The sequence below is a fragment of the Vombatus ursinus genome, unplaced genomic scaffold (genome assembly GCF_900497805.2).
Source record: "Vombatus ursinus unplaced genomic scaffold, bare-nosed wombat genome assembly UNPS02003292.1, whole genome shotgun sequence".
Lineage (NCBI taxonomy): Eukaryota > Metazoa > Chordata > Mammalia > Diprotodontia > Vombatidae > Vombatus > Vombatus ursinus.
In genome coordinates, this window is record NW_020943070.1 from 597,534 (window position 1) to 624,956 (window position 27,423).

Here is a 27,423-nt window from a genome sequence, read left to right on the forward strand (position 1 = left end):
CTTGGGGGGCAGGGGGAGGTAAGAGGACAGCCATCCCTAGTATGCCTTGTTCTAGGGCTGCTCTTCAGATTACTGGGGAGGGGTGCAGGTGGAAGCTCACCAAGCAACCTCCCCCACCCCAACTAGGGAACAGGCACCCCACTTATGAACAAAGGCAGATTGCGCTCCTGTGATCCCAGGGCTGGCCAACAGAAGCCAAGGGTCCAGAGGGAGGGAGGTAAGGGGCAGGCCTGGGAGCCACCATTGATTTTACTTTAGGACCAGGCCTATGAATCTGGGATCAAACAGCTCAGTTGAGATAACAGATGGACCTGAAAACAGTACATGAATGGTAGGTATTATTATTATTAATTTTATTGGCTTGGGAAACTCCCTTTGCCCATGCAGATCAGCACCTCGCTAATTAACGCTGATGGCGGAAGGGAGAGTTAGAAAAGGAGGCAGAGGGAGCGGCAGGAGGTGTGATTGTCCAAGAGGACGCCCCGGTTTCCACCTTCCGCCCTTGCCTACCCGCCTCAGAGGAGGTGGGGAGCAGCCGATGCCCCGGCCAGGGAGGCTCACCCCCTGTGGGAGCTGGCCTGGAGATCGGTCCGGCGTGGGCACTGGCAGGGAGGGCTGGGCATCACTCACACTGTCCTGCCTTTGGCGGATTCGTTTTCAGCGATAAGGGGCGAGGTGGGGCGCAGGCAACACAAGGTTGTCGGCACCTTTTCACTGTCTGTTGGCTGCAGCTGCGCCCTCATCAATCAAGCCTTGAATCGGGCCAGCCCCCAAGGGAGCTGTCCACTCAGTGGACTGGCTGAAAAGCCAGACGTCAGGCCTGCCATCACCGCTGTCTCTGCGCGCACCCCCCTGCTGTGGCTGTCCTGGGGCCCGGGGCTGAGGCTGGCACCGCCACATGGACACAGAGAACCAGCAGACCTGTCCCAGAAACAGCTGGGCAGCCTGCTCAGGGACAGCCACCTATGGGAGCGCTAAGGGAACAGCTGAAAGCTTAGGTTTTAAATGGACAAAGAGGAGACAAGTTAACTATGCTGAGCAGATTTGAGAGACATTTTTAGAGCTGTAAAACATCACGCCTGGGAGGGGCCTTAGAACATCATCTCATCCAACCACTTCTTTCTTTGGAAGAACAAACAAATTTAGAGATGAAGAAATTATAGTCCCCCAATTAAAAATAGGGTTGCATTATACTTGAGAGGTCACTTTCTATCAAAAAGAACAATGCTCTAAGGTGGGGTTTCTTAACCTGGGGTCCACAGGTGCTCAAGGGATCTATGAATCTGTATAAGAAAAAAAAATTACTTCTTTATTTCAATATAACCGCTTTCCACTATAATCGAATGTATTTTACTTTATGCATTTAAAAAATGATTCTGAGAAGTTCAGCACACAAAAAAGATGAAGAATTCCTATCCTCAAGTGAGGGTTAAGTCCCAGAACACACTCCACACCAAGTACAGGAAATAGATGCAACTGGGTATGCCAGTTCACAGGTCTGGGAGATGAAAGGGCCTTGGAGGTGAACTTTGGTCCTACCAGTACAACCAGACCCATCCTTTGATTTTTTTGTCAGACTGATTTTTATTGGTTCTCTCAGTAGGGGTGTGCTGGTAAATGTTTAACAATCAGCTTTCTAGAACAAAAGATTACATACAACACATTACTTTCTTAAGACTACACAGTCATCAAAACAAATCAAGCCCTAACTTGTAGCATTTGCCAATTTCCAAGATAGAAATGCTCATAATGAAAATTTGGCCAGTAGAATCAGCGTCCAGCATACTGCTGCTTCTCAGATAGCTTGATAAAGGGAAAGGGGGGGGGGCAGCTAGGTGATACAGTGGATAGAGCACTGACCCTGAAGTCAGGAGGACCTGGGTTCAAATCTGGCCTCAGATCAAACACTCACTTGACACTTAACAGTTGTGTGACCCTGGGCAAGTCACTTAACTCCAACTGCCTTAAAAAAAAAAAAAAGGAAAGGGGGGTGCTCTGATTGGCAGACAAGAATATCCAGGTAACTTGGCAAATCTAACACACAATCTAATAAACCGATAGCCTGGTCAATCGCTAATGATAGTGCATGGTATGTCTCTCTGGCCCCCAGAGTACATACAGTAAGAGAACCGGTCCTCTTACTGGATGGAGCACTTAAATAGACCTCTATTATTGTTCAATCATTTCAGTCATGAACAACTCTTCCTGACTCCATTTGGGGTTCTCTTGGCAGAGATACTGGAGTGGTTTGCCATGCTCTTCTCCAGCTAATTTTACAGATGAGGAAACTGAGGCAAAAAGGGTTAAGTGACTTGCCCAGGGACCCATCCTTTTAAAAGGCATTTCAGTGGGCAAAGGTATGCTGGGTAGGCATGGCCAGGACCACGTTTCCTTTCCTAGGCAGCCATTGTCTGGGGAGGACAATAATGAGGCTGAAGAGAGAGTGGCTCTATGAGGAAGAAATAGGGTCTTTGGTGGAGAATGGAGGTCACCGGGGGGTCTTCTCCTGAGCTGGGGCTCCAGGAGTGGGGAGCCTGTGGGAGCAAGACTCCTGGGACTGCTGATCTGGGTGTCCAGGGCTGGGCTGGGCTGGTGTTCTCTCCTTGCCCCCGCCCCCGCCTAAATCAAGCAAGCTGGTTGAGCACTTCGGCTGAAGGGCCCACGTGGGCTATGCTCCCAGGCTGGACGACCATAGTTCACTTTCTGGGACATTCTTACCCGTCTGTGATCCTCTTTAACCCTGCAGAGGAGGATGCCCCATATGCACTTGACAGATGCAGAAGAAGGGCCAGGACTGGGCCCAGGTCACCGTGGGCAGGTCCCACAAGGAGCTGGCAGCAGCCCGGGCGGAGGACGTCCTGGGCCAGCCGTCCCTCTGTTCCAGCTGCTCTGACAAGAGGTTCTGCACCAAGCAGCAGTGCAGACCGGGGTGGAGGATGGGGCAGAACAGCCAGAGAAATCCTTTCAGTCTAGCTATCTAACACTTGGCCCTTGGGGTCAACAAGTCGGGAAGGAAAAGCAGGAATACCAAAGACCAAAGAGGCAGACCAAAATTTTTCTCCAAATATTTAATTCCTTGGGGTTCTCTGGGAAGGTCGCATGCCCACTCCCCCCTCCCCTCCCCCTCCCCCCCCACACATACGCAGACACGTGAGGTCGACAGACTACTGCACTGAAAGGTCTGAGCCGTGCCTTCTTCAGCTGGGCAGTCGCGGCTTCCTTCCTGCCTCGTCCTTAGAACCTCCCACAGAGGGAGATGCCACCTGGCAGGGCCACGTCCCCGGCACCCCCAGACACGCTCTCAGGGGGGAGATGGAAAGCCTCTTTGTCCACCCCAGCCCGTATCACGTGGCCCTCCAGCACTACAAACACAGGAAGAAAGCAGCTGTCTTGCAATTGTCTTTTTTTCCCCCATTTTCTAGAAAACTTCTTGTGCTACATTAGCGGGAACACGAGTAAAGTCGTCGCCACCGGGACGGCGGAGGGGACCCAAACGCCAGTAAGGAGGGCAGCGCAGCGACCGCGCGGCCAGGCCAGGGGCCTGAGGCCCCTCACTCAGCTGCCCACCGCTGTCTGCTCAGCGTTTGGCGGAGGCCTCTTCTCCCCAGGCAGCCCCCCGGGGCTGGCCATCACAACGGGTTTGCACACGTTTGTGGTATGCAGGCGCTTCTAACCCTCAAGCTCATCCATGATTCGTCAGTTCTGGAGCGTCCAGAAAGGAGCGGCTCCTGCCCAGGAAGCTGAAGGCAGGGTGCTGGGGAAACAAATGGGAGCATTCCCAGCTGGGCTCCAAGCTGTCCTCCTGCCTTTGCTCTGGAAAGACTCTTTGCCGAAGACCAAATCAGTCTCTGGGCCTCTCCCGTCCTTGCTGTTGGCCCAGCAGAGGAAAGGGGTTAGCCGGGAGTCAAGGGACCGCCCCTGTCTCTTTGAAGAAAGCAACAGAGCCCTCTCCTCCCTTCTGGTTCTGCTGGACCCAAGTCTTTTGGCCTGCCGGGAGCAGAGCACAGGACACCAGCCAACCCTTCCCTGCCCACGCCCCCATTGCTACCGCTGGCATTTGGCACGGCAGGCCCTCCCCTCTCAAGAAAGTTTTGGGGGATGGGGGCCCTGGCTACCCCCTCATCTGAGGAGGGTGGGAGAGAAGACGACAGGAAAAGATGTCTACAACACTGTCCCACCAACTTGAATCAGAACACAAAATGGCAACCAGACCCAAGGCATTGAAAAAATGGTTAACAGCGCTTACTCTTTAAAAACAAGTATATCTATGTATATAAATATATACACACATCTATGTACCTATATATAAACCATACCGTATCTGGTCAAAGAAAATTAAGACACATTAGGCTAACGTCCCCCTCAACAGCAAGATGAGACCTGCCCTCTCAGAGGGAGTCCCCGGCCAGGCTGCCTGCCCGGATCAGGGCCGACCCAAGACGATGACGCTCTCACGTCTGGGCCTCTCTTAGAGGGAGAAGTCATGTGTGTGTGTCTGCTGGGTTTTCACCCTCCAACCAGAAGCCCCAGGAGACACTGAAGGGAGGCCCTGTCCTCCAGCCACCCACCGAGGCGGGCAGTGGGCCATCGTCTCCAGATGTGGCAAGTATCCTGGATGTCGCTGTCCACTGCGGCGGTTTCACATGTGGTTTTTACCATTTGGGTTTGTTAAAAGTCTTTAGAGTGATGTTACTCGGAATCTGACAGGTCACTTTAAATAAAGCAAAATGTTAAGCGTGACGGTTTTGTCCATCAGCTCGTTTTTCTTCCGACACATGCACCTTCCCTTCCCTCTTCCCCCCTTGAAAGAATCCCAGACGACTGGAGGGCTTTCCCATTTGCCCCAGGGTCTCTGAAGGGTCTCATCGGTATGGAGAAAACAGACAAATCTACTCAAAAGTGCAAGCACCAGCTACAGAAGTCAAGGAAAAAGACGGCTTTGCCTTCATCCCCAGGACAGCCAGAAGACAAGTGGGGCACGAGGCTAGGCCACCTTGGGACAGAAGGGGTCTATGGGACTTACAAAACTGCCCCCAACCTTCTGACGCACAAGCTTTTCTTCTCTTCCAATCTGTTCATCTCTAGCAGCCTGAGGCCCTACACTTGCACTTCTCCCATTGCTGGCCAAGAAGACGGCACTCAGAGATCATCGTGCTGAGAGCTCATGCCCACAGCTCCTGGCAGAGACGGGCAAAGCCTTCGTACCAATCACCAAGACGAGAACTAGATGTGCTCCATCCAACAAGCATCCTAGACCACTAACCTCAGCCTGCGTCCAAGCAGGGAGGCCCACTTTTTCAAACCAAACCACAGGCTCTGCACTCCAGGACCACCTAGAAAGAAAATGCCTTCCTCTCCAGTTTATCGAAAACATCTGGAAGGGGTCACAGCAGGCACAACGAACCAGTGCGTTCACTCCCGGGTGGCAAACACCTCACTCTGACGGTCACAGGCCTTCCTGGTCCGGCTGGCCGAGGTGACAATGGCCAGTGGCGATTCCTAAGCCCTGGCTGCCTCAGGTTCCCCATCTCCCCCTACAATCATGCTTTATTCTGGGTCTAATGCAGGCACTAAAGGACACGCTCACAGGCTGTGGACAGCGAGGCCCCGGGGAAACACCAGGCTCTGTGCCCTGCTCGCTTGATGGACTGCTACCTCTCCGAGGAGGATGGAAAAAGGCCTTTCCTACTGCACGAGGTCCTTCCCCTTTTCCTGGCTGGAGCTGGACGACAATGATATCCTACCTGGCCAACACACCCTGCTATCTGATGGGATGTGAGGGCAGGAAAAACCAGGGACCATTCCGAGATGCCACAGAGAGGCAGCCCTTGTTAGCCCAGATCTAAAACAGAAGGAAAGTCAAAGAGTGAAAGGAGGCTGTACACTCCAGAGGGTCCCTTTTCCAATCCAACTGGGATGTCCAAGGGCAGTCACCCATCTCAACAGAATCCCTTCATTCCCCACCAGCGAGGAATCCTGCCCCCCAGAGTCAGGGGTTACCAAGTCCTCCAGATGCGCCCTACGGGACCCACGTGGGCAGAAGGGCCCTGGCACGAGCCAGGTCGGGAGCAGCGGACCTCCGGCTAGCTGTGGTGAGCCCCAACGCCTCCCCACACACTCGCTCTGGGAGTCCCTCGGCAGAGATGTCTAACACGGAGAGGGGCTGGCGCTTACAAGGGTCCGTATTTCGTCTCGTACTTGGAGACGATGCTCTTGCATTTGCCCACTTCCTTGCGCAACTCCGCGACCTCCGTCCTGAGGGCCGTGTTCTCCTTCTCCAGAAAAGCAGCTCGGATGGTGATCTGATTCTCCTTCAGCCTGCGGGCATCCCGGGAACGCTTGGCGGCCACGTTGTTCTTCTTCCGGCGCGTCCAGTATTTTTCATCCTGGGTGAAACGTTTGAGAGATCTTAACGGTCTCCAGCAGGAAAGGGGCCTTCCCCCCTTCCTCTGCTCCACAGGCAGGCCCCCAGCCCGGGCACAGCATCCAGGCTAACAGGGGAAGACACTGACACTGAACTGACTTGGTCAGCAGTGAGCCACGGTCTGACCGCAGGGCCGCGGACTCCAAATCCAGCCTCGTGTCCACTAAGCGACACGTGAGGACACCTGCTTAAGTTGGCTCTTTTCTTCAGGGGACCCCCAGGGTAGGGGCCAGCCGGTGACAGGTCCTCTCAGTGGACCGGAAGGTGGCTCCTCTCGGAGCGGGGGAAGCGGTCCCTAGGGGCCAAAGGCTGCAGGGCCTCTGACCGAAGAGGAAGCCACCTCTTGGCATTTCCCTGGCCATCCTGAAAGGACTGACTCTAAGCTAAGGGAGCTCTGGCCTGCTGGCTGTCAGAGAAGCAAGGCACAGAATCAGAAAGAGCTACGTAAGGAAGGGAAAGGGGAAGTGGGCCAGGAGCCAGGAGCCCGATGCTCGCACACTGTCATGGCCTTTAACTTTACTGGGGTGACTTGGAAGTCACTGGAGTGGGGTCTCTGCCTTCTTCTCTTTAAAAGGAAGGGACCAGACAGCACGATCTCCAGCGTCCCTTCCGGCACTAAAAGGCCTCCTGGAATCAGTCTGCCCAGGACCCAGAGCAGAGCTTCCCAAAACAGGGCGTCTACCGGCTTATCCCTCTGATTTGCTCGAGTTTTTGCCTGACAGGGTTCCCATTACTGATTACATCTTACTCCAGTGTGTTTATAAAGCGGAAGGGTCCTTCCAGCTACAAGAGGATCCCTTTGTCCCTCACAGACTACTGGGCTCACCTTACGGAAAGGACAACAGACAGAGACTAGCCAGCCACCAGGGCCCCAGGATGGAAACCAAATTACCTTTTGCTCATCAGGGACAAAGACCTTCTTGGCCTTTTTGATCATTGGCTGGGGTTTCAGGTCCTCTTCGGCAAACTTGTGCTTTCGAGGGTTGAAGAGCTCACCCCCTGGCACACTGGAGAGGACCAGGTCCGCAGGGTCAGGGTTAAAGTTCACATCCACCTCCACACAGTTGGGGTCAATAGGGCTGGGGGTCTCTCTCTCATTTTCCACAGAGGATTCTGAAAGACACATGAGGAAGGGCTCGATCAATCACACGGATATAGGGAACTGCTGGTATACCCAAAGATCCAGGTTTTATCACCAGATACGTATCTCCCCACTCCTAAATACGTGGTACTTTCTTTTTCCAAAAATGCAATCATCCTGGTTCTGTAAGAACACAAAATATTGCACAAACAACCGCCACTTAAAAGAAAAAGCTCCCCTAACACATGACAGTCAGTCAATGCCACAGTTCACAGAAAGAATTTAAAAGGCACAAAGAATTGGAGTGATTTTCTATTTGACCTGTTCCACAAAGTCAAACAAAGTTTAAAGTCAAGATGGCCCTGAACTTGCTTCTGTTTTGTGAAATTCTAAAGGGATCGGGGAACAATGGCTCTCAAGAGTGGTCTGTGAGCAGGACCGAACCTAGACCCCACCTTGGCCATTCATTTCCCCTTGTCTGGGAGCAGTTTGCTGAGATCACTGACTAGTCCATGGGAAAAACAAATTGCTGTCTGACTGGGAGAATCCCTGGGTGCCCAAACAGCAGATTGCTGAGCTCAGACATGCAATTCTAGAAAATGTAGCAGTGAGTAACAGGGATGGTTCGAGGACGTGAAAATGTTTTGTGGGAAATGAACGGAGAAACTCTGGGGGATTTTAAAGGATGGGGGGGAAGCAGGACAGCTGTCTTGAAATGTTTTATAGGCTGACAGATGCCTCCAGAGGCCAAGGTTAAAACTGAGGCTTGAAAGTTACAGGTCAAGACAAGGCAGAGCTTGCTCCATGAGAACCATCTGAAACAGGTGACATTATTCACAGGACAGACGCTCAGAGCTCAGCCTCCTCCTCTGCACTATCCCTGACCAGGGGAGAGGGGCGGGCACCAAGCCTCTCCCCAAAGAAGCACCACCTCCTGCAGTGGCCCATTTCCCTGGCAGACAGCTCTCACTGAGAGGAGCGTCTTCCAGATCCCCAGCCTCAGTTGGCCTCTCTGTTCCAGCTCTGTCCTCTCTTTTCCCCAGGACTTCAGCACCACTGTCCCAGCTCTTCTGTACCTTCTCAAGGCTCACACCCTGAGTCTCCTCCCCACTCCTCACTCCCCGGGCCCTGGCTGCCCTCAAGGACGATGCCCAGATGGAAAGAGACTCCTGCACAGGTGAGGCGACGACAGTGGAGGAGGCCGGGCCTCTCCTCCCTGTGCTCCCCTCTCGCCCTCTGGGCGACTGCAGCCAAAGATGGCATCCCACACGCACTGGGATCTCCGCTTCACCTTGCTTAAACTTAAAGCATTGGCCTCAGTAGAGCCAGCTCGGATTTGAGGCCCTAGAGACATTTCTGCAGCCTGACTCCATGGTCCAGTATTAGCTTGATATGGGTGCTGCTGATGCCTTTCTCCAAGCCTCCAAAGCCACTCCCCTGGACAGCTTCCAAGATTCCGTCAAGACATGACTCACCCCTCTTTGGGTCTGGACATTCAACCAGCTTCTAATACACCCAACTCTGTGGTTGTCCAGCCCATATTTCTCCACATTTTCCAAAAGAAGAGTACAACAGACTCTGTCAAATAGTTTACTAAAATCAGGCAAATTTACCTCTGGGATTTCCCTGATTTCCTACTTGAGTAACCCCGTCAGCCTGGCACGCCCTGGACTTGGCCTGTCCTTTGGGACTGCTGCTTCCTTTTCCATATGGTCACCAACCAACCCTTTAATAAAAGTCTAACCCCTCCCCAGAAAATTCAGTTATGCTCACTGTGCTCTGCAGCTCATTCTCTTCCTTTTTTTTTTTCCAACTGGGACATCTGCCCTCCAATCCAGCAATGTTTTTCTTCTTCTCTGTGATCTTTCAAAACTCAGGTGAGTTCCTTGTTACAGAAATTATTTGAGCAGATACTGATGACCACTTGTCAGATGTTATAGCAGAGATTTTCTTCATTCAAGCATTTATTAATTGCCTACTGTGTGCCAGGTACTGTGCTAGGGATGGGGCAAAACAAAGAGCAATCCCTGCCCTCAAGGAGCTTAGGTTCTATTGAGTGAAAACTTGCACACAGCAAAGTAAATACAAAGTAGATACAAAGGAAGTTGATGTGGAGGACCGGACAAGCCAACCTCTAGGACCCCCCCCCACTCGGAGACTCCATGACAATAAGTAGAGGCCTGGGTGCTTGCTAGCCCGGCCTTCCCATCAACGGCTCTTGGAGCAAAGCCACTCTTTCCAAGTCTGAAGCAGCTCCCTACACTTATGAGGGGCTCGCTTCTAAATGAGATGAAGACAGACAAAGCACCACAAATGTGAAGTTCAAAAAAAATGTGAAAGAAAGGCTTCCAAATTTGCTTATTTTCAGAGGATGTGATTAATAAATGTTTTGTTGACCAACTGTGAAACCGGGAATATTTTATGTCTGTTTATGGCTCCTACTCACTCAATATCTTTGCAAAAATGCCTCATGAGGATCATGAGTGAGACCCCAGTGAAACAGACAGACAAGGTGGTTTTTTTTGTTTTTTTTTTTTACTAAGCAAAGGCTCAGGGTGGTTCTGATTTTCCCTATATTGTTCTGACCATCTGTAGCGCTATCAACCAACAGAAAGACTTCCACAGGGCCTAGGCGGCTACTATTTTTATCCTTTGCTGCAAGGGGGATCATTCTGAAGGGTGTGAAGAAGTATGAGAAGACAGTACTTCTTCTAACTGCAAAGCTCTCCTAGGATCTTGTAGATGGAGAAAGAAACTAGTGAGTGAGTCGACACCGGTGTTTACAGACGTGGGGCCGGGTCCCTCTATGTTCGAGAACCCCTCTCAGATGGGCAGTCCCCCCATAACCAACCTGTGCTGGAGGCGGTCTCTGAGGGCTGAAAGACCACGGTGGAAGAGGACGACGGGGAGGCTGTGGAAGAGCTGGCTGACTCCTTCCCCTCCAATTCGGTCACAGGCAGCAGCGCATTCTGAAGCAGGTGTGTGGGGCTGGCGGGGATCCCGTTCTCCAGCAAGAACTCATCCAGGTCCATGTACTCGAGGTGGAAGGACTCGCCATCATATGGGATCGTTTTGTCCCAGATCGGGGGCATGAGGGAGGCAGACACAGCCATGGTGCCAGCCGCAGCCACCTCATCTTCCTCCAGTTTCTCCTTTTCCTTCTCTTTATCTATAGACACAAAGTTCACCGAATGAGACAACTCAGTGACGGAGAGGTTCCACCCTCTGACCCCATCCAGAGGACATTCACACTGAGCATCCCAGCTGATCCACCCACGTCCTACTGCTGCCCCGTGTAAATAAATCTGAGCATCCCGTCTCCCAGACCGAGGCCACAAGAGACACGGAGCAAAGACACCCGAGATGTGTCTCTGATTCTTCCACTGCCCCGATCGGCACTCTGCACGACAGAGGAGCTAATGTTTGCTGAGCTGGACTGAAGGGCAAGGCTCTCCTGAGCACCACCTCCAAATCCTGAGGCTGGAGTTGGTGCCATAGGAGCACTGTGCAAATCTAGGATTTGGAGCTGTCCCAGAGTAAACAGAGAATTCAGGGGGAACAGGGAAAGAGAAACCGAGGTGCTGAAGGTAAGGAATAAATGAGGGTTCTAATCACTTCAGCAACCTCGGGGGAAAGTGCCTTGACACTAAGTAAGAACCTGAGAATGTTCTCCGCTCTCCCGACTAGGCTTGCAGGTACTGTACAGTGATGGCTTAGTTTAAGGTGGTCCACACAACCCCTACCCTGTGAAAAGAAGGGGGAGCTGCTATTTCCAAACTTTTCAAGTTAACACTCAGTCCCAATTATTTTGAGGCCAGATCAATTCCCCAGAAAGGCCCTGCAGTCAGGTCGGGGAGGTTGGGGGCAGAGGAGTAACCCTCAATCAGGGACGGAGGTGAGAAGCTCCCTAATGATTTCAGGCACAATAGGAGCCCAGGGCCAGGCGGGCGGTTCAATGAGTGTCAAAAATAAGAAGCAGATGACCTCATTCTTCAAGATCCCCAAGTTCACCCCCTCAGCTTTACCTGTGATTCCTTCCTGTTCCCACCCCCATACACGGCCAGATACCAAGACTTCTCTGGCCTACCTGGACAACCTTCTCTTTGTTGGCCTCTCAACTGTTTCAATCCTCTTCTGATCTCTGTAATCATCTCCTCACTGGCCTCCCAGCCTCCAATTCACCCCACCTACCCCCACCACAGCTGCCAAATCAATATTCCTAAAACAGATCAATTACCTAATACTCAAAAATGTTTTATGTCTTCCTTTTGCCTCTACAAACTTCACGTTTCTAGCATTTCCAGCCTTCTCCAATCTGGTTACCACCTACCTTTCTGGTCTTCTCATATTCCTTCCCTTCATGTACTCTCTGTTATAATCAAACAGGCCTGCTCAAAGTCCTGTTTGTCACTCCCCATTTCCGGCTACCAGGTCCTTGCCCAGAGTGTCTGCCAGGTCTGGAATGCCCTTCCCCCTCATGTCCACCTCCTGGAACCTCATTAACATTGAGGTTCCCTTCCTTGAATTATTTTTGCTTATTTATCTGCACACGTGATATATGTAATTGCCCAGGAGGAGGTAAACTCCTTGAGGGAAGGGACCATTTTGTGTTTTGTCTTTTTATTTCCAGCAACCAGGACAGTGGTTAGTACACAGCAGGTGTTTAATAAATGTTTGTTTCATTGAATTAAGGAGAAGGAAAGGGGCAGAAACATAATCAGGGCAAAAAGGAGGTAGAATTACGGAAAATTCCCAATAGGTTTTAAGATCTGAGGGAGAGAATTCTGAACTGAATCCTCTAATGAAAGAGGAAAACGAATGTGGTTACACTGGAAATAAAACTGGCCCCTGGTGGCCTGGACAACAGATAGCAGGAAAACAAATCTGCTGGCTCGGTGTATACTGGCCTAACAAGCGAGATGGGTGGAGGTTCCTGCAATCATTCTTGGAGAGTGATCTCCAATCAGACGTAATTTAATGCCCAGCAAATACCTTCTCTGCCGGGTCAGTCTGAAGAGCATCTATGGAGAGCCAAACCTCCCCACACACTGCTCGGACAAGCTGCCAGCCCACCAGCAGTGAGGTCACCTGGGTCAGAAATAGGTGGAGAAGGGGCAGCGGTACCCGAGGCAGGGGCCATGGGCAAGGTGCTGAGCCCAGGAAGGGCCGGCTTTGAGCTAGCCCAAGTTCAGACTAGCATTAGGGAAAAAGAAACTGGTGAGCAAGGAGTTAAGATCAAAGGAGACATGGGACAAAGGTCCCAGGCCACCAACCCAGGGCTGGGGCCTCCCTTCAGCCCTACATCCTGCCACCCTAGGCCGGTCATCCATGAGATGCAGCAGCCCACCGGTCTCCTTCAGGCTCGGGGGCAGCTCCAAGCCTGGCTAATCTCTACCAGCTCATACAAAGCCAAGAGCTCTCTCGACTGCCCAAGATTCAGGACAGCAAGCTACTGGATCCAGTCTTAACGAGGGATGATGAATATTATTATTAATATCATTACTGGCTCATGAGCATCTCTGTTAGGAAGGGAAAGGACACTGGGAAGCCTTCTCAGTTATTGTGTCACCCTAAGCAGGACACTCATTCCCTGGGTCTCAGCTCAGGCCCCTGCCTGGAGCTAAATCACCCTCTTAAAACAAACAAAAGCAGTCCTGAGCCCATTCAGTGTAGAGAGAAAAGGAAGAGCTGGCCTCACCTGACAAGCCAGGGGTATTTATAATTCAGGAATGACAGCCAAGAGAAAGTGAGGTCAACATAGGAGAAGGAGAGGGAACGTTCACCCCTCTCCCTCCCACATTTCTGAATCGCATTTAGGGTTTTGAAGACTCAAATCTGAAACACACCTCAAAGGACCTGGACCCTGGCTGCAGAGGCCCTCTGCTGCCAACCTGACTTCCTACCCTAGAGGACCTTTTGGGGGGCAGTGGAGAACCCACTCATGGTGCCAAGGAGCAGCGGCAGAGCCCAGGGTCTCTCAGCCCCAGAAGAGTGCTTCACTGCAGATGCTAATTCCCATAATTCAGGCCCTAACCTAGGGACAAAAAGCAGTTCCCCTCCTCATTGACTTACACCACTGATACCGTCAACACTGAATCGAGATTTTTTTCTGTGTAGGACAGTGGTCAGGTACTGGAGATACAAAGATGTGGAAGGACATCATCCTTTCCATAAACATTTACTAAGCACCTACTATGTGTCAGGTACAGGGATAAAAATAGGCAAGTGAGACTAATCTCTGCTCTCAAGGAAATGACATTTTCCTGATACTGATTAATTTCCTTCCATAGATATATATATATATATATATATATATATATATACGTACATATACCAAGAAAATTAAGACCCCATCCCTAACGCTGGCCAACCTTCTGATATCCCTCCACTGACTGCCCCCCATTAGACCCCTATGCTATCTTCCCACTCAATGCTCCTTGCACCTACTCCACCACTATTCCTCACTGACTACCTGAGCCTATCCCCAAGTTCCCTTTCCAGTGACCCCCCGCCACAACCCACCTCAATGCCATTTACCCCTCCCTTCCCATCACCCTGCACCTTGGCTACACATGGTTAAGAGCAAGTCATTTACACTCTCTAAGCCTCAATCTCCTCATCTGCAAAACGGGTACAGGAATAGCACCTATCTCATAAAGACGTCCTAAGGCCCAAAGGAAAAACGTAAGTAGAGGCAGTCTTAAAGGGCAAAGAAACACAAGCTATTCTTATCACAGCCTTATCTCCCAGGCCCGTGGCCAGGCTCAGACCAGCAGACAGTGAAGCGATCTGCAAACCTTCAGGTGCCACACGGGCGAGAGGCATTTCCCGAGACCTCCCCACATGGCCTCACTTGGCCCCTCAGACCCAGGGAGCTCTCCACTCCCGGATCCGCCCTCGGACCCACCGTCCCCTCCGTGCATCTCCCACATCCCTGCTCAACGACCATGCCTCCCCCCCCAATGCCGCATTCACCCCCAATCCCTCCTCTTCACCCACTCCCCCTGGCTCTTTACTACTCTTCCCCCTCCTCTGACCCCCTGATCCCGCCCACATCCTCCTCCCCCATCTACCCCGCCTCTACTGATCCTTTCCCAGTGGACCATCCCCCTCCCCTCCTCATCCATCAAGGGCCCCCTCTTTCCAACTGACCCCTCCCCTTCCCCCACTGCTTCCCCTCCCCCTCCCCTCCTCTGCTGACTCCTCCTCTCCTCTCCTCCCCTCCCCTAGTGATCCCACCCCCTCCTCTGACCCCCCCCCACCCCATCCCTCTCCACCCACCTTCCCATTGGTCTCTTCTATTCCCTCCCCACTTCATCCCTTTCCCCAGCAATCCCACTCCCCTCCATCCCCTCCCCCATCGATTCCCCTCCCCCTCCCCTGCGCGCAGGCGCACTGCCGCCCCCTCCCCGTCCCGTCCCGCCCCGCCCCCCTCACCGAGCCTCGCCTCGCGCGGCGGGTTCTCCATCAGCTTCTTCAGCACCAGCGGGAAGGAGCCCGGTGGGCCCCGCTCTGCCGCCGCTTCCCTTCCCGAGCCCACCTCAGCCTCCGGCGGAGGCTTCTTCTCGGCCCCGCCGCTGTCGGACATGGTGGCCCGCGCCGAGCTCGGCTGCAGCTCTTGGCCGAGACCGCCGTGAGAAGCCGCCGCTGCTGCCGTGAGGCACTACTGCGCAGGCGCAGACAGTCCCTCTCCCCTCCCCCGCCTCCCGGAGCGCTCCGGCACATTCATTATTCAGAAGGCGAACCCCCGCGGCCCGCGGTCCGGCCTCGTGATGGGCCCGCCCCCGGAGGGAGGAGCGAACGCCGCTCGGCGCTCTGATTGGTACAGTGACGGGGGGGGGGCCTCAAGGCACGTGCAGGGCCCGGTGAGCGGCGCCTCCCAAGGTCCCGCCTCCGATTCCCGATTGGGTCCCGCAGACGCGAGTGTCACCAGCGGCTCCTCGGTTCTTTCTCCTCCCTCGCTCCCCTCTCTTCCCCCACTCCCGTGCCTAAAGCTGCGGCCTCCTAACCCTCCAGCCCCGCCGCGAATGGAGAGCCGGGCGGGGCGGAGGGGGAAGAGTCAGGGCTCGGGCCGGGAGCCAATGTCACAGTGAGCCCGCCTCACGGAGAGCCGCCCGTTGGGTCACGTGGAGCCGCAGCTGTCCTTAGGCGCACGGGTTGGGGGGAGGGAAAGAATCAGGAACAGCCAATGGAAGGCCTGGGCGGGGCCAGAGAGCTCGTGGCATTGCACGTGCACGAGGGGGCGGGGCCGGCCTAGAGGGCGGGGTGGGGGAGTGGGGCGGAGGAATGGATGGCCCCCACGTGCTCACGGCCGGAGGGGCGGCGCTGAGCTCCGCCCCGAGGTGGAGGCCGAGGCCTAGGCCGTGGCCCCGCGCCCGCGTGCACCACGCGTGCTCGATAATTCTTAATCCTTATAACCGAGAACATCGAATAATAGTCGCTGTCATTTATTGCGCTTTCAGGATTGCAAAGCAGGTTCCCTAGATAATCTCACTTCATCCTGCGGACAACCCCGCCCTCCAAGTATCAGTTACAGTGCAGAGAACCCAGGCGATTCCACCATCCCCTCCTGAGCCCCAGGCCACGGGTCCAGGTGCTGCTGGACGTGCCCGCCTCGGTGGCCCATCGGCACCTCCAAAGCCACGTGGCCAGTGGACCTCGTTAGCTCCCCCAGCCCCTTGAGCCCCGGCCCGCCTCCCCCTTGTCCAAACGTCCTCATTTCTGCGGAGGCCACCGGCACTCTGGCACCCAGCTTCCCATTCTCCTTCATCTCCAGCCCTCCCTCCCAAAACCCAGTCCAGTGGTCCACCAAGCCGTGGCTTATCCGCCGTATTTCTGAAGCCTGGGTTCTTTCCCTTTGCCCACGCAACCCCAGCCCTAATTCTTTCTTAGTTTCTCCTAAGTACTCGCCCGATCGGTCTCCTAGGTCCATTCACTTTTGTCTCTAATCTCGCTACCACAAAATTGCCAGGTTAATATTCCTAAAATGGGCCTGACCATTGTCACCCAGCCTCTGCCACTCAGAAGTCTGCGATGGCCTCAGTTGCCTGTCAAACGCAAAAGCCCGGCGAGTAGAGCCTGCCACAATCCTCCTACCTTTCCCATCCTGTTTCATTAGCTCCCCCACTTTCGCCCTCTGTTATAGGCAAAGCCGGCTTACTTCCTGTTCCTGGTCCCCAGCTGTACATCTCTTGCTTTCGTGCTTTTGAGCTTGTGGCCCCTCATGTCTGGAAAGCTCCCCTTGCTCGCGGCCACCTCTTAGAATCTCTAGCCTTCAGGCTGGGCTCCATATACGTGCTCCATGTGCGTTTGAGAGCAGGGACGGTTAGGACTCCGTCTTTGTATCTCCAAGGAGGGCCCCTTCCAATAAGAGAGTGAATAGCAGAAATATAGCCACGGAGAGCAACAGGACTGGAGAAGGTATGCGAAGAAACCTATGGGGGATGGACCATGGCTCAGGGTGCAGAGTAGAGTGAGGAGGAAGAGCAAGATGGCTCCCACAGGGTTTTGAACGCCCAACCCAAGCCCATCTCTAACAGCAGCACTCTGGTGGAGCCCTGCGCCTGGTAATCATGAAATACTACAATGTCCAAAAAGAATCGTAAGGCGTCCCAAAAGCAATGGGGAGGTACATAGCCTATGCTAAATAGACAACAAGCAGTATTATCGCCAAGGTTGACTTGTAGCAAGAGCCAGTTGAACAAATGTGATTTAGGAAATATAAAGTTGGAAAAAGATGTGCCCCAGTGGGGTGGTGAGAAGGAAGGCTTGCTGGAGCATCTCCTGGTAGAGAAAGCTAGCACTAGTACATTTTTCCCAGTGGATTTATGGTGGAACTCGACCCGGCTCAGACTCAGACGCACAGAGGAGGGAGTTACTAAGGGAAGCATTCGGCCTTTGCTGGACAGCTCCAGCACTTAGAGCCCCTGGCCTGGGCCTGGTAGATCCGAGCTGTCTTTGGCCCTCTCTCATGACTTCCGGGGCCTCAAACCAGGTCTTTTGCCTCTGAGTCCCATGACCGATCTTCTCACTGCAGGTAGGGCCAAGTCTATGGAGGGATGCTCTGTAGGAGAGACGGAGAAAGCTTCTGACCTAGAGGCAGGAGACCTGAGTTCTAATCCCTCCTGTGTTGTTAAGTCTAAGCAAGTCACTTCATGTCTACATCCCAGTCACATCTGTCAAAATGGGAAAAATTTAAATACTGTTTGCACTACCTACCTCACAGGCTGTGCTTCCAGACTGCTAATAAATACATTATTGATATTTTCCCCTCGGGGTGTTGTCAGGGTGTTGCCACCCCACAAAGGTGGAGCAGAGAGCACTGAGAATCAGAATATTTGAGAGCTGGGAAGCACCTTAGAAATGTATGGAGAGAGATGAGGGAGTGCAGTGGTTTGGCCAGAAATCATCTCCCTGACTGTAAGAGAGAGAAAGAGACATTCTGAGGCAAAGGGAGGAGGAGGAGGAGGAGGAGGAGGAGGAGAGAGAGAGAGAGAGAGAGAGAGAGAGAGAGACTTTTAAATGTCTATGTGCTGGACACCCTTCTTAGCACTGGAGATGACAAAATACAAAACAGTACCTGCCCTGGAGGGGCTTACATGTCCAGTGACTTCCCATGGAAACTTGGGCAAATCCCTTGCTCTGTCTGGGCCAAAGCTTCCTCCCCCATAAAATTAGGGGATCAGACTTGGTCTCTAAGGGCCCAATCCAGCTATAAATCCTGTGCTTCTATGAATTGTTTCATTTCTCAGTGATCTTCTCAACCACCCAGGTTGGGAATTCAGTTGAGCTGGAGCTGATCAGCAGTGAATGTGATGGCCATTAACAGGCTAAGGGTACCATACTAAGGCTTTCACAATGCCTGGCCAATTGTTTATTTGTAGCATTATTATTAAGTTGTATAGGCTGGAGGAGCACTCAGGAGTCATAAATCATTGTAACGGCAAGTGGGTTGTTGGCTAATTACATTACAATTAGCTGCTGATGTTGTCCAAGTGTCCTAGTGATATGGTAAGTATCCTTAAGACTGGCATTCCCCTCCCTCCTGAATGGAGACAAAACCAGGAAATTCAGTCCTCTAGGTAATAATAATACCAGCCCTGCTACGATAATGAAGCTTCCATTTGGCAATGAAAGCAGTCAATTACCTACGGCCTCTGCACATGCAGAAAACGATGCTTTGCCCACAGTAGGGAGCTTGGAAAATATTTGTAGAAAATGTTAGTGGGAGGATCCACAAATTAAAACTTCTTTTCTTCCAAGCCATAGGCGTTCAGCCTGCTGCAGCATTAAACAAAAATCAGTCTATTGGCTTTACCCTGGAGACACAGACAAAGAGCCCCAGGTTTCTGGGGAGCAGGCCCAGGACTTGCTGCTGGTGCCTTCTTAGTCAGTCAGTCAACTTATATTCGGCCTTCCTAGACCCAGAACTATAAGGGACTTCAGAAGCCATCTAGGCTAACACTTGCTGAATGCAAAGACAGAACCAACTTGGCTCCTGGCCTCAAGAAGCTTACGTTCTATTGGATGCCTGGGTTCTTTAGCCTGGCACTGAATGTAAGGACCCTTCAAGGTTTCCCCTAGAAAGGGGAGCAGCAATGGCTCCTTCTGACCACAGTTTGCTGCTTTTACTACTTTATCCAGATCCTGGCTTCAGTTCCATCCCCAACCAGGGCCCCAAGTGTTCCAATGGAGTGCCTTAGAACACCAGTGCCATCCCCTGGGGCTGTTTCAAGAAGAGTGGAGCCACTCCTAGGTCCCCTGCCCCTACTTGCCTTCATCCTCTTTTATGCCTATGAAAGCCTCCAATCTTACCCAGTTCTCCTCCCCGGGTCTCTCTGATGACACTCTCACCTGACAGTTCCTCGGTGGGTCACCGTCAGTGTCCCTCTCCCCTCCCAATGAAGTGCAGGGAGTGGGCAGGAGTCCCCCCCAAGGCTCTGTCCTGGCTGTCTTCTCTCCTGGAATTATGGGTACCTCGTTACCCTCCCATGGCTTCTCTTACCATCGATACAGGTGATGGCCAGGCAGGGATGTGCTGGAGCCAGCTCAGACACGGCTCACAGAGCCTGGTGCTGAATTGTCAGCGTGAACATTTGTTCCTTGGAAATTTGCAAACACTTCAAATCAAGGCTTGATTTATTGTTGTGCTCGTTGTCTAGACTTAAGAAAGTGATAGAGAAAACGCTGCTAATGCCGGTTCAGCTTCTGAGTACATGAGCTGGTTGTTAAACGTTCACCAGGGCACCCCTGCTCTCAGGTCTATAGCTGTAGCCATGCCTCCTTCCTGAGCTTCAGTCCCCTACCCCATTTGCTTGCCAGACATTCCCATCAGCATGTCCATCTCTCCATGTCTAAAATGGAGCACATCATCTTTCCAAATTCTCCTAGTTCTGTCAAGGGAACCACCACCATTTTCTACCACGTCAACGTCACAGCCACTCTTGGATCCTTCTGCTTTTCCCTCCCTTTAAGCATTGGAATTTTTCGGATTAAACTTCTATCACATGTCTCCCATCTGTCCACCCCTCCAGGACAGCCACCTCATCACCTTTAGTTTATCACTATAGCCTCCTAATTGGTCTCTATCCAGTCCTTCCCCTCTCCAATCAATGAGCAATCGTTATTAAACAAACACCAAGCATTATCAAACTCCTATGTATGCCAGGCACGCCAGAGCTGCCAAATCAACATTTCCAAGACAGAGGTCTGACTGCGTCGAAACTTTTCAATGGCTTCTGTTGCTTCTAAAATAAAATTCAAACTCTTTAGCTCAGCTTTTAGAACACTTTGCAGGTTGGTTCACACTTTTTTTTCATTCTAAACACTCTTACTTTTACTTTTCCAGACTTACTCCCTTTCCCTTACTCTGTTCCAGATAACCTGAACAGCTCCAAACTCAGAGTTCCCTCCCTGCCTCTTACCTTTCCTAAGGATGTCCCAATAACTAGAATGTGCTCCCTCTTCCCCTCCCCCTCATAGAATCAATTCCTAAGTTCTTTCAGCTCAGGGGCACCCTCCCCCAGGCTCCTCAAATCATCCGACTTGTATTTTGAACATCTGTGGAATGGAACCGAATCCCCATTTGGGCAGGTCTGGCCTCCTTGCCTCCTTCCTACCCTAAATTGGGCCAGGGGATCTGGCAGGACCCTCCTCATCCCTGTAGGGTGTACTTGGAGGGCTACGCTGGCTTTAGAAATACTTCCCCCCACTCTGATAACTGATGCCTGAACATGCATACTTAGAGCTTAATACCTTTAGCTTAAGACTTAGCCAGCCCTGCTAAAATAAAACTGAGGCCTTGTCTTTGTGCAGTGAATACACACACATCATTTCCTTGAGTTTCTCACAATAGTCCCCACACTGGGCTAAGCAGGACATGGGATTATCGTCCTCATTTTACAGGCAGGAAACTGAAGCTCGGCAAAAGGCAGTGCTGAGTCCAAAGTCAGCCCAGGAGAGAAGGGGGCAGACCCCCAGCATGGGCCTACACGAGTGGCTCTGGGATGGGAAGGCCTAGCCTGGCTGGCAGTCACCCACCCTGGAGTGCTCCTTTCCTGAGGGTAGGTCCTTTCAGAGCTCTTCCTGAGGGGGAAAGGAGGGAGAGAGCATGAGGGGGGGTCACAAAATGAGGTGGGGGCCCAAGACAAGTTTAATTTCACTCCCACTCATGCCTTTGACCAGCCCTGGGGAGTCAGTGTCCCAGAAAAGTGAATCATTGTCAGGGTCAGAAGGGAAATCAAGGTCATGTAGTCCAAACAGGACTCCTGTCTGCCCTTTCTCCCCAGAGGACATTAAATAGAGACTCAGAGAACTCAGGTTCAGAACCCAGCTCTGTTCCTTACTGGCTGTGTGACCTTGGGTGAGTCACTTTTCTTTGGGCCTCAGTTTCCTTATTTGTAAAATGAGGGGGTTGGACTCCTTTAAGTGCCTTTCCAATGCTCAGATCCTGGGTTTGGGTTTAGTTCTAGACCTAAGAGAGTTTAAGGGGGACATTGATGACTAGAGCAAGACTAGAAGGCAGTTACCAGGATGGCAAGGAGAGCTGGAAATTGTCAACAAGCATTTGAGTGCCTCTTATGTGACAGGCGCTGTGCTAAGCACTGGACCAGGATATAAGGGGATTATTTGAAGAAACTGCTAATGTTTAGACTAGAGAAGAGAAAACTCAGGTGGGGATGTGGCAGCCCCCTTCAAATATTTGAAGGGCTATTCCATAGAAGTGGGATTGAATTTATAGTATGATAGACCATAGATTTAGAGCTGGGAGGGGCTTTGGAGGTCATTGAGTCCCACTCTTTCAAGGCAAGTCAACAAACATTTACTAAATCCCTACTATGTGCCAGGCAGTATACTAAGCTTTCATTTTACTGAGGAAACTGAGTCCCAGAGACACTAATAGCCAATATTTATATAGCACTTTGAGGATTGCAAAGCATGCATTATCTCCTCTGATCCTCACACCAACCCTGTGAAGTAGGTTTGGGTCAGTGACTTCTCTAAGTGGTGGAATTCGAACCCAGGTCTTCCTGGCTCCAAGTCTAATGCTCCACATTGCCTCTATTTGTCTGTTTGTTCATAAGGAGTAGAATTAGGAGCAATGTACAAGCAGTAAAAATAGATTTCAGCTTGATATAAGAAAACTTTTTTTTTTTTTATCACTAGAGGTAGTGAATTCCTCATGTCTTCAAGCAGAGGCCGGATGGCCAATTGCAGGGATGTTTTAGTGGGGATTCCTGCTCAGGCAGGGGCTAGGCTAGACTCCTTCTGAAAGGGAGTCTTTCCCTCTCCGGCTCCCTGCTCTAGCTCTGAGATTCAAGGATCCCTCCCAAGGGTTGCACAGGAGGTAGTGACCTGCACCGGTAAAGGGAGTTTCCACATCTGGCCATTCTCTATGCCAGTGACTCTGGGACCTGGTTTGGGACCCATGGGCGTCCCATCAGGTCAAAGCTATTTCCATAATGAACTGAAAAGATAAAAAATCACCACAAGACCAGGACTGAAGGGAACAGAACCTGGGAAAAGCCAATGGAGAAGGATGACTCAGCTAGGGATGCTGGGTAAGAGGACTGAGGTCCCAGAATGAGGAGGCTGGCCAGTCAGAGAACGTCTGTGGGGCACAGAGACCCCTGTGGGATGTCCTAGCAAGTTGGTGGATAAGGTGACTTGCTGGGCAGCCGTTTTGGACTGGAGCTGGAGGGCCTGGAGGTGGGTGGGGGTGTCTACCCACAAGAGACTCCCCTTCTCTAAAGGCCTGGCAAATGGACCGGGAGCTGAGCCTAGTCTTGTACATAGAAGCTGGGGAGGCATTGGAGAGAGGAACACATGCTTGTCCCCATGGCAGGTTCTAGCAAAGAGCCCTTTGAACTGGAAAGGGGAGTGACCCCAGGAGTGCCCATAAAGCACAGCTTGATACTTTGAACCTGAGCCAGGGTGACTGGGGGATGCTTGATAGAACCTGCTCGCAGATTTGACCCTGCGGTTCCCTCACATGGCAGGAAAGCTCCAGAGTTTGCTTGTCCCCACTGAGGAGAAGTCCCACTTGTGGAGTAGACTAGGGTCAAAAGAGAAACAGTGCTTGTGCTTTCTGCAGTGGGAACCTCTCCCTTCTTTACTCCTGGTAGGGGGTGGGCAGCAGAAAGTTGAACCAAGGCTAGGGGAGAAAAGACTTAGGTGGGAGGAACCAGAGTATCCTTGAAGAGTAGTGTGGGTCAGCCCAATGGTTAGCACTCACCACCTCTACTAGTCTTCCCCACTTTGAGTTCATGGGACTTTGCTGAATAGGAGGAAAAAGATGTTTGCCATGGTCATTTTAAATATGGATAAGCTGTGCACTGCATGACTTTGGACAAGTCATCGGGGTAAGGAGGAATGAGGTCTAGATTTGGACTCAAAGGACCTAGGTTTGAAGCCTGTCTCAGTTTCCTTATCTGTGGAATGAGAAGGCTGAACTAGAAGGCTAAGATCCTTGTGACCGTAAGGTCCTAAGGCACATCACCTCTCAGCCTCAGTTTCCTGATTTGTAGAGTGAGGGGCTTACACTAGATGAGGTTCTAGCCTAAAATTGTGCTCTTCCTCCTCCTCTAGAAGGTGAGGAGGCAGGGCTAGATGGTGGTTCCAGGTCTTAGGTTGTTTGGCATCGTAGGAATCTGGGACCACCATCCCTCACACCAGGTTGGGATGTTGGCTGTGCATGGGAGGGGAGACTAAGAATCCTGATTCCCGGCATGGGGCTGGTTTTCTACTCCATCACGATGCTTCTCAGGTTCAAGTTTGGTTTGGGAAGCCTGGGAAATGGTAATGTGAGAAGGGACAGGAGCGGAGCTGAGTGGGGCTGCTGGGCTGGCATGCACCTGCCACCCTTACAGTCTTCCCACTCCAGTTTATGCTGTCGATATCTTACAGAGTTATTTGAATATTGTCTCCTCCATTGGAGTATGAGCTCCCTGAAGGCACAAGTTATATACCCTTGTTACGTTTCCTTATCTCACTAAAGTTCTGGGCTCCTAAGGGCTTAGTAAATACTTGTTGACTGACTGACTTTCCTGGCTTCTTCTTCACCCTGTTGGATAGAGGTCCAATATGCCAAGCTCTGGGGATCTCCCATCCTTGGACCTGTCCGATGGGCACAGGGGAGACGTCGTCCTAAGAAGGGACACAACAGAACCTCAGGCGCCTACTAGTTGTGCAACCTGGACAAGTCACTTAACTTCTGTTTGCCATAGTTTCTTTATCTGTAGAATGAGAGGGTTGCACATAATGACTTCCAAGGTCCCTTCGAGTTTTGATTAAACCTATGATCCTAAGTTGCCAAGCAGTGCCAGCCTGTGTTGGTGGAGAATTTCCTCATCACAGGTTCGCCTTGTCAATACAATCACTAGTCTGACCCCTCCTCCACGTAACTTATTCACATGCACAGATGCTGTTTCCCCCTAACAGAAGGGAAGCTCCCAGAGGGCAGGGGCTATGACAAATGGAGTTTCCTCATCAGCAGCGCCACTGAAATTATAGGCCCAGTCTCTATCCCTTTTGTCTCTCTATTATCCAGGAGGCTGCCTGGTATACAGTAGGCATCTAATAAATGCTTGTTGAATTGAATTAGCCCATTTTATAGAGAAGGAAACTAAGGCTAATGTGATAAAGTAATGACTCACCTGAGGTCTAAGAGTCAGGGGGTGGGGGGAGCAGGGCAGGAAGCTTTGTCTGCATGGGGAGCCCAGGGCTCTTTTCCCTAAGGGCAATCATCTCTGCTAGGCCCTCTAAAAGGGAGAGTGGGCTCATGTGTCTCTGGCAGAGCACCCCACAAGGTCTGTGCAGTAGCCAATAGGAAGTGAGTCTGAATCACTGTCTCCCTCAGATACAAGCACTATCACTGTCTGTGCACACGCTTGTTCCTGCACGATGCTACGCGGTCCCTTCTTTTGCCCCACTGGGAGCAGCCTCAGGGCCTTGAAGGCATCCTGAGGGGAGCAGCCTGCCACCTCCTTCTCCTGTTCAGCCCAGAGTCCCAGCATCTCTGAGGGCTCAGGAGTCCCTAGAACAACTTTCCCATCCAGCCTCTCCTCCAGGGCCTCCAGGGACCCGGGGTGACCCATCCTATGTGGGGGCAGCTCTCTTGTTAGCAGGGTCCCATTGCAAACTCGCCCCGAATTCCTCACTTGCCTCTGAGCAGGGATTACTCGGATGGATCTGGTGTGAAGGCGGGTCTGAGTTCTAGTAAACGGACGTCAACCCTGGGATTTTCCCCTTGAGATGCTTTTTCCTTCTCTCCAGTGATGTCTCTATGTCAGGGAGCAGACCTTCTTCACCTTCCCACTTTTTCCACTTAGTTAATAGCACCCCCCCAGTTTCAGATGCAATCGAGTTGACAAATTCTGCCATTAAGACACTGGGTTTGTGCCAGGTGAGAATCTGGTCGGTAGCAGGTTTCTCCCAACTTCCATAAGTGACGGGGTGAAGCTCGGGACAAGGACCAAGCGCATGCAATGGAGGTTAGAGCTGTTGGTGGAACAGGTGCTGCCCAGATGGGTGAGAGGTGGAGACCTGGAAACAGCGATTCAGCTTTCAGAGCACACACATCGAAGCACACTGCCCTGCTCTCGGCAGGGAGGCAGGGAGCTGATGATTTGGAATTAGGGGTATTTTGGCAGACGAGGTCAATGTTTGACTCAACTGAACTTTTTTGTTACAAGGGAGGGTACTTTTGGAAGCAGGGTGGGATATGCTAAAAAAAAAAATTGGCGAATTTTTTTTTTTTTTAAAGAAAGATTAGGCCTGTATGTACAGATTTGAGGAATCATCAACCAGTCAACAAGCATTTATTAAACATCTACTACGTGTCAGGCACTGTAATAAGTGCTGGGGATACAAAGAAAGGCAAAAGTGTGGGGCGTGCCCTCAAGGAGCTTACAGTCTAATGGAGGAAACAACTATACACATGTATGTGTACATGATATACACATACTACATATGAACTATATTACATGCGTACACACACACACACACACACACACACACACACACACAGAATGTCCCAGAAGTCTTAGGGCCATTTTAAACTTTAGTAGCATAGGGACGGTCATTGACCTCATGGTTCATGAGGAACTTGGGAGTCCAGGCTGCACCAATCTGGGTTTTCTACTCTAGTATCAGCTGATAATAAGTCCCATTTCTCTACTCCTGAAGGTTTGTAGCGTCTGACTCCCAACAGCCCTGTGAAGCAGACAGTGGGGTATGAGGAGTAGCCTCAGTTTCCAGATGAAGAGGGAGGGGTGCTATGTCCAGAGTAGCCCCAGCTGGTGGGATTCGGCCCCAGAGCTCTCCTGTGTCTAGGTCAAGCACTCTTTCGGATAGACCACGATAACTCTTAACTGCCCCAGGAGCGGGTCCCCCAGGAGCCCCGCTCACGGACAGCTCCTTGCTTTAACAAGTCAGTCCTTCAGTTCACTGAGAGAGCCCTAGCTGGTCTCCAATCGCTTTCAGCCCCAGGGCTGCGGAGGCCCCCCTCCAGGCGCACCTGCCCGCTGAGTCTGCCTCTCTGGCTCTCTGGCTCCCCGCCCTCACTTTTGCCCCCTCCCTCAGCCCTGGATTTGGCTGTGGTTTCCTAGGAGCGGGTGCTCCAGTCCTTATGGTTCTGTTACATAACATTTATCCCATCTAGGAGTTGAGCCCATCTTTGGAGCAGGGTGCTAGGCTCAGGCACCAGTCGGTGCCTCGTCCCGGCCGTCTGCGTCCAGAGGAGGAGGCCCGGCCGCGCCACCTTCCCTAGCCTGTCTCATCTCAGCACAGCGACTCCAGGGCCCGCTACAGACAGACGGGATCGTCTCTCGTCACCCTTTCTGAGATTGCCCCATGGCGGCAGCCCCAGGTAGCTGGGTACCTCACCATGCTTCCTCTCTTCCCTCTTGCCAACCGAGCTGAAGTCAGGTGGGCAGTGCCAAGCAGCCAGGCAGCTCCTGCTCGGCAGTTATGCACCTGGGTACCCGCCCACCTCCTGGCACATGGGCAGCAAGATGCCAGGAGATAAACACGGGGTACCAGCCAAACTGGGCTCCCCAGGACTCCTACCTGTTCTCCGGTCAGCCCAGGGCAGGGAGTGCTCCAGCAGCGACTTCAGTACCTCAGGCATGTCCATGGCAGGACCCACCCCAATCCGCTCACAGCTCGCCATGGCACTCCTAGGGGGGAGCGAGAGACAGCAATGGCTTTCGAGAAGCAGCCTAACCAGCCAGAACCTCGGGGTGACAGGGAGAGGGAGAGGAAGCAGGCAAGGCAGCCAATAAGCCGCAGAGGCTGCTCAGCCCTCGCCTTCCCACCCCCGCGCCAGCTTGGGCTGCCTGGCGGGCCTGGGCACCGTGCCAGCAGCAGCACGTGGAGGTGGCCGTGGCCAATCCCACCATGGAGAACAGGGCCTGTTATC

The 27,423-nt window shown here is 52.2% G+C and overlaps 1 protein-coding gene across 3 annotated transcripts; it reads right to left on the reverse strand.

Annotated features, from left to right (window-relative positions):
• Positions 1-2,250: 2,250 nt before the first annotated feature.
• On the reverse strand, positions 2,251-27,269 carry TEF (TEF, PAR bZIP transcription factor). 3 transcript variants are annotated; one of them, XM_027872879.1, is made up of 4 exons: positions 27,072-27,269; positions 10,357-10,674; positions 7,317-7,537; positions 2,251-6,386 (listed from the first exon to the last, which is right to left on the reverse strand). In XM_027872879.1, exons 1-4 carry the CDS (start codon positions 27,172-27,174, stop codon positions 6,171-6,173), a joined length of 858 nt encoding a protein of 285 aa, XP_027728680.1. In that variant the 5' UTR covers positions 27,175-27,269; the 3' UTR covers positions 2,251-6,170. The 3 variants fall into 3 exon arrangements, with proteins under 3 accessions (XP_027728680.1, XP_027728688.1, XP_027728670.1); XM_027872887.1 differs by lacking the exon at positions 27,072-27,269 and adding an exon at positions 16,666-16,940; XM_027872869.1 differs by lacking the exon at positions 27,072-27,269 and adding an exon at positions 14,943-15,108.
• Between the last annotated feature and the right edge of the window lie 154 nt (positions 27,270-27,423).

What these genes read in the sequence shown, in the direction of transcription:
- TEF (XM_027872869.1), bottom strand. Translation starts at nt 15,093, where the DNA reads ATGTCCGACAGCGGCGGGGCCGAGAAGAAGCCTCCGCCGGAGGCTGAG. An exon ending in GCCGCGCGAGGCGAGGCTCG is followed by an intron (nt 10,675 to 14,942) that starts GTGAGGGGGGCG and finishes TTGTGTCTATAG; the next exon opens with ATAAAGAGAAGGAAAAGGAG. An exon ending in TTGTCCCTGATGAGCAAAAG is followed by an intron (nt 6,387 to 7,316) that starts GTAATTTGGTTT and finishes CGTTTCACCCAG; the next exon opens with GATGAAAAATACTGGACGCG.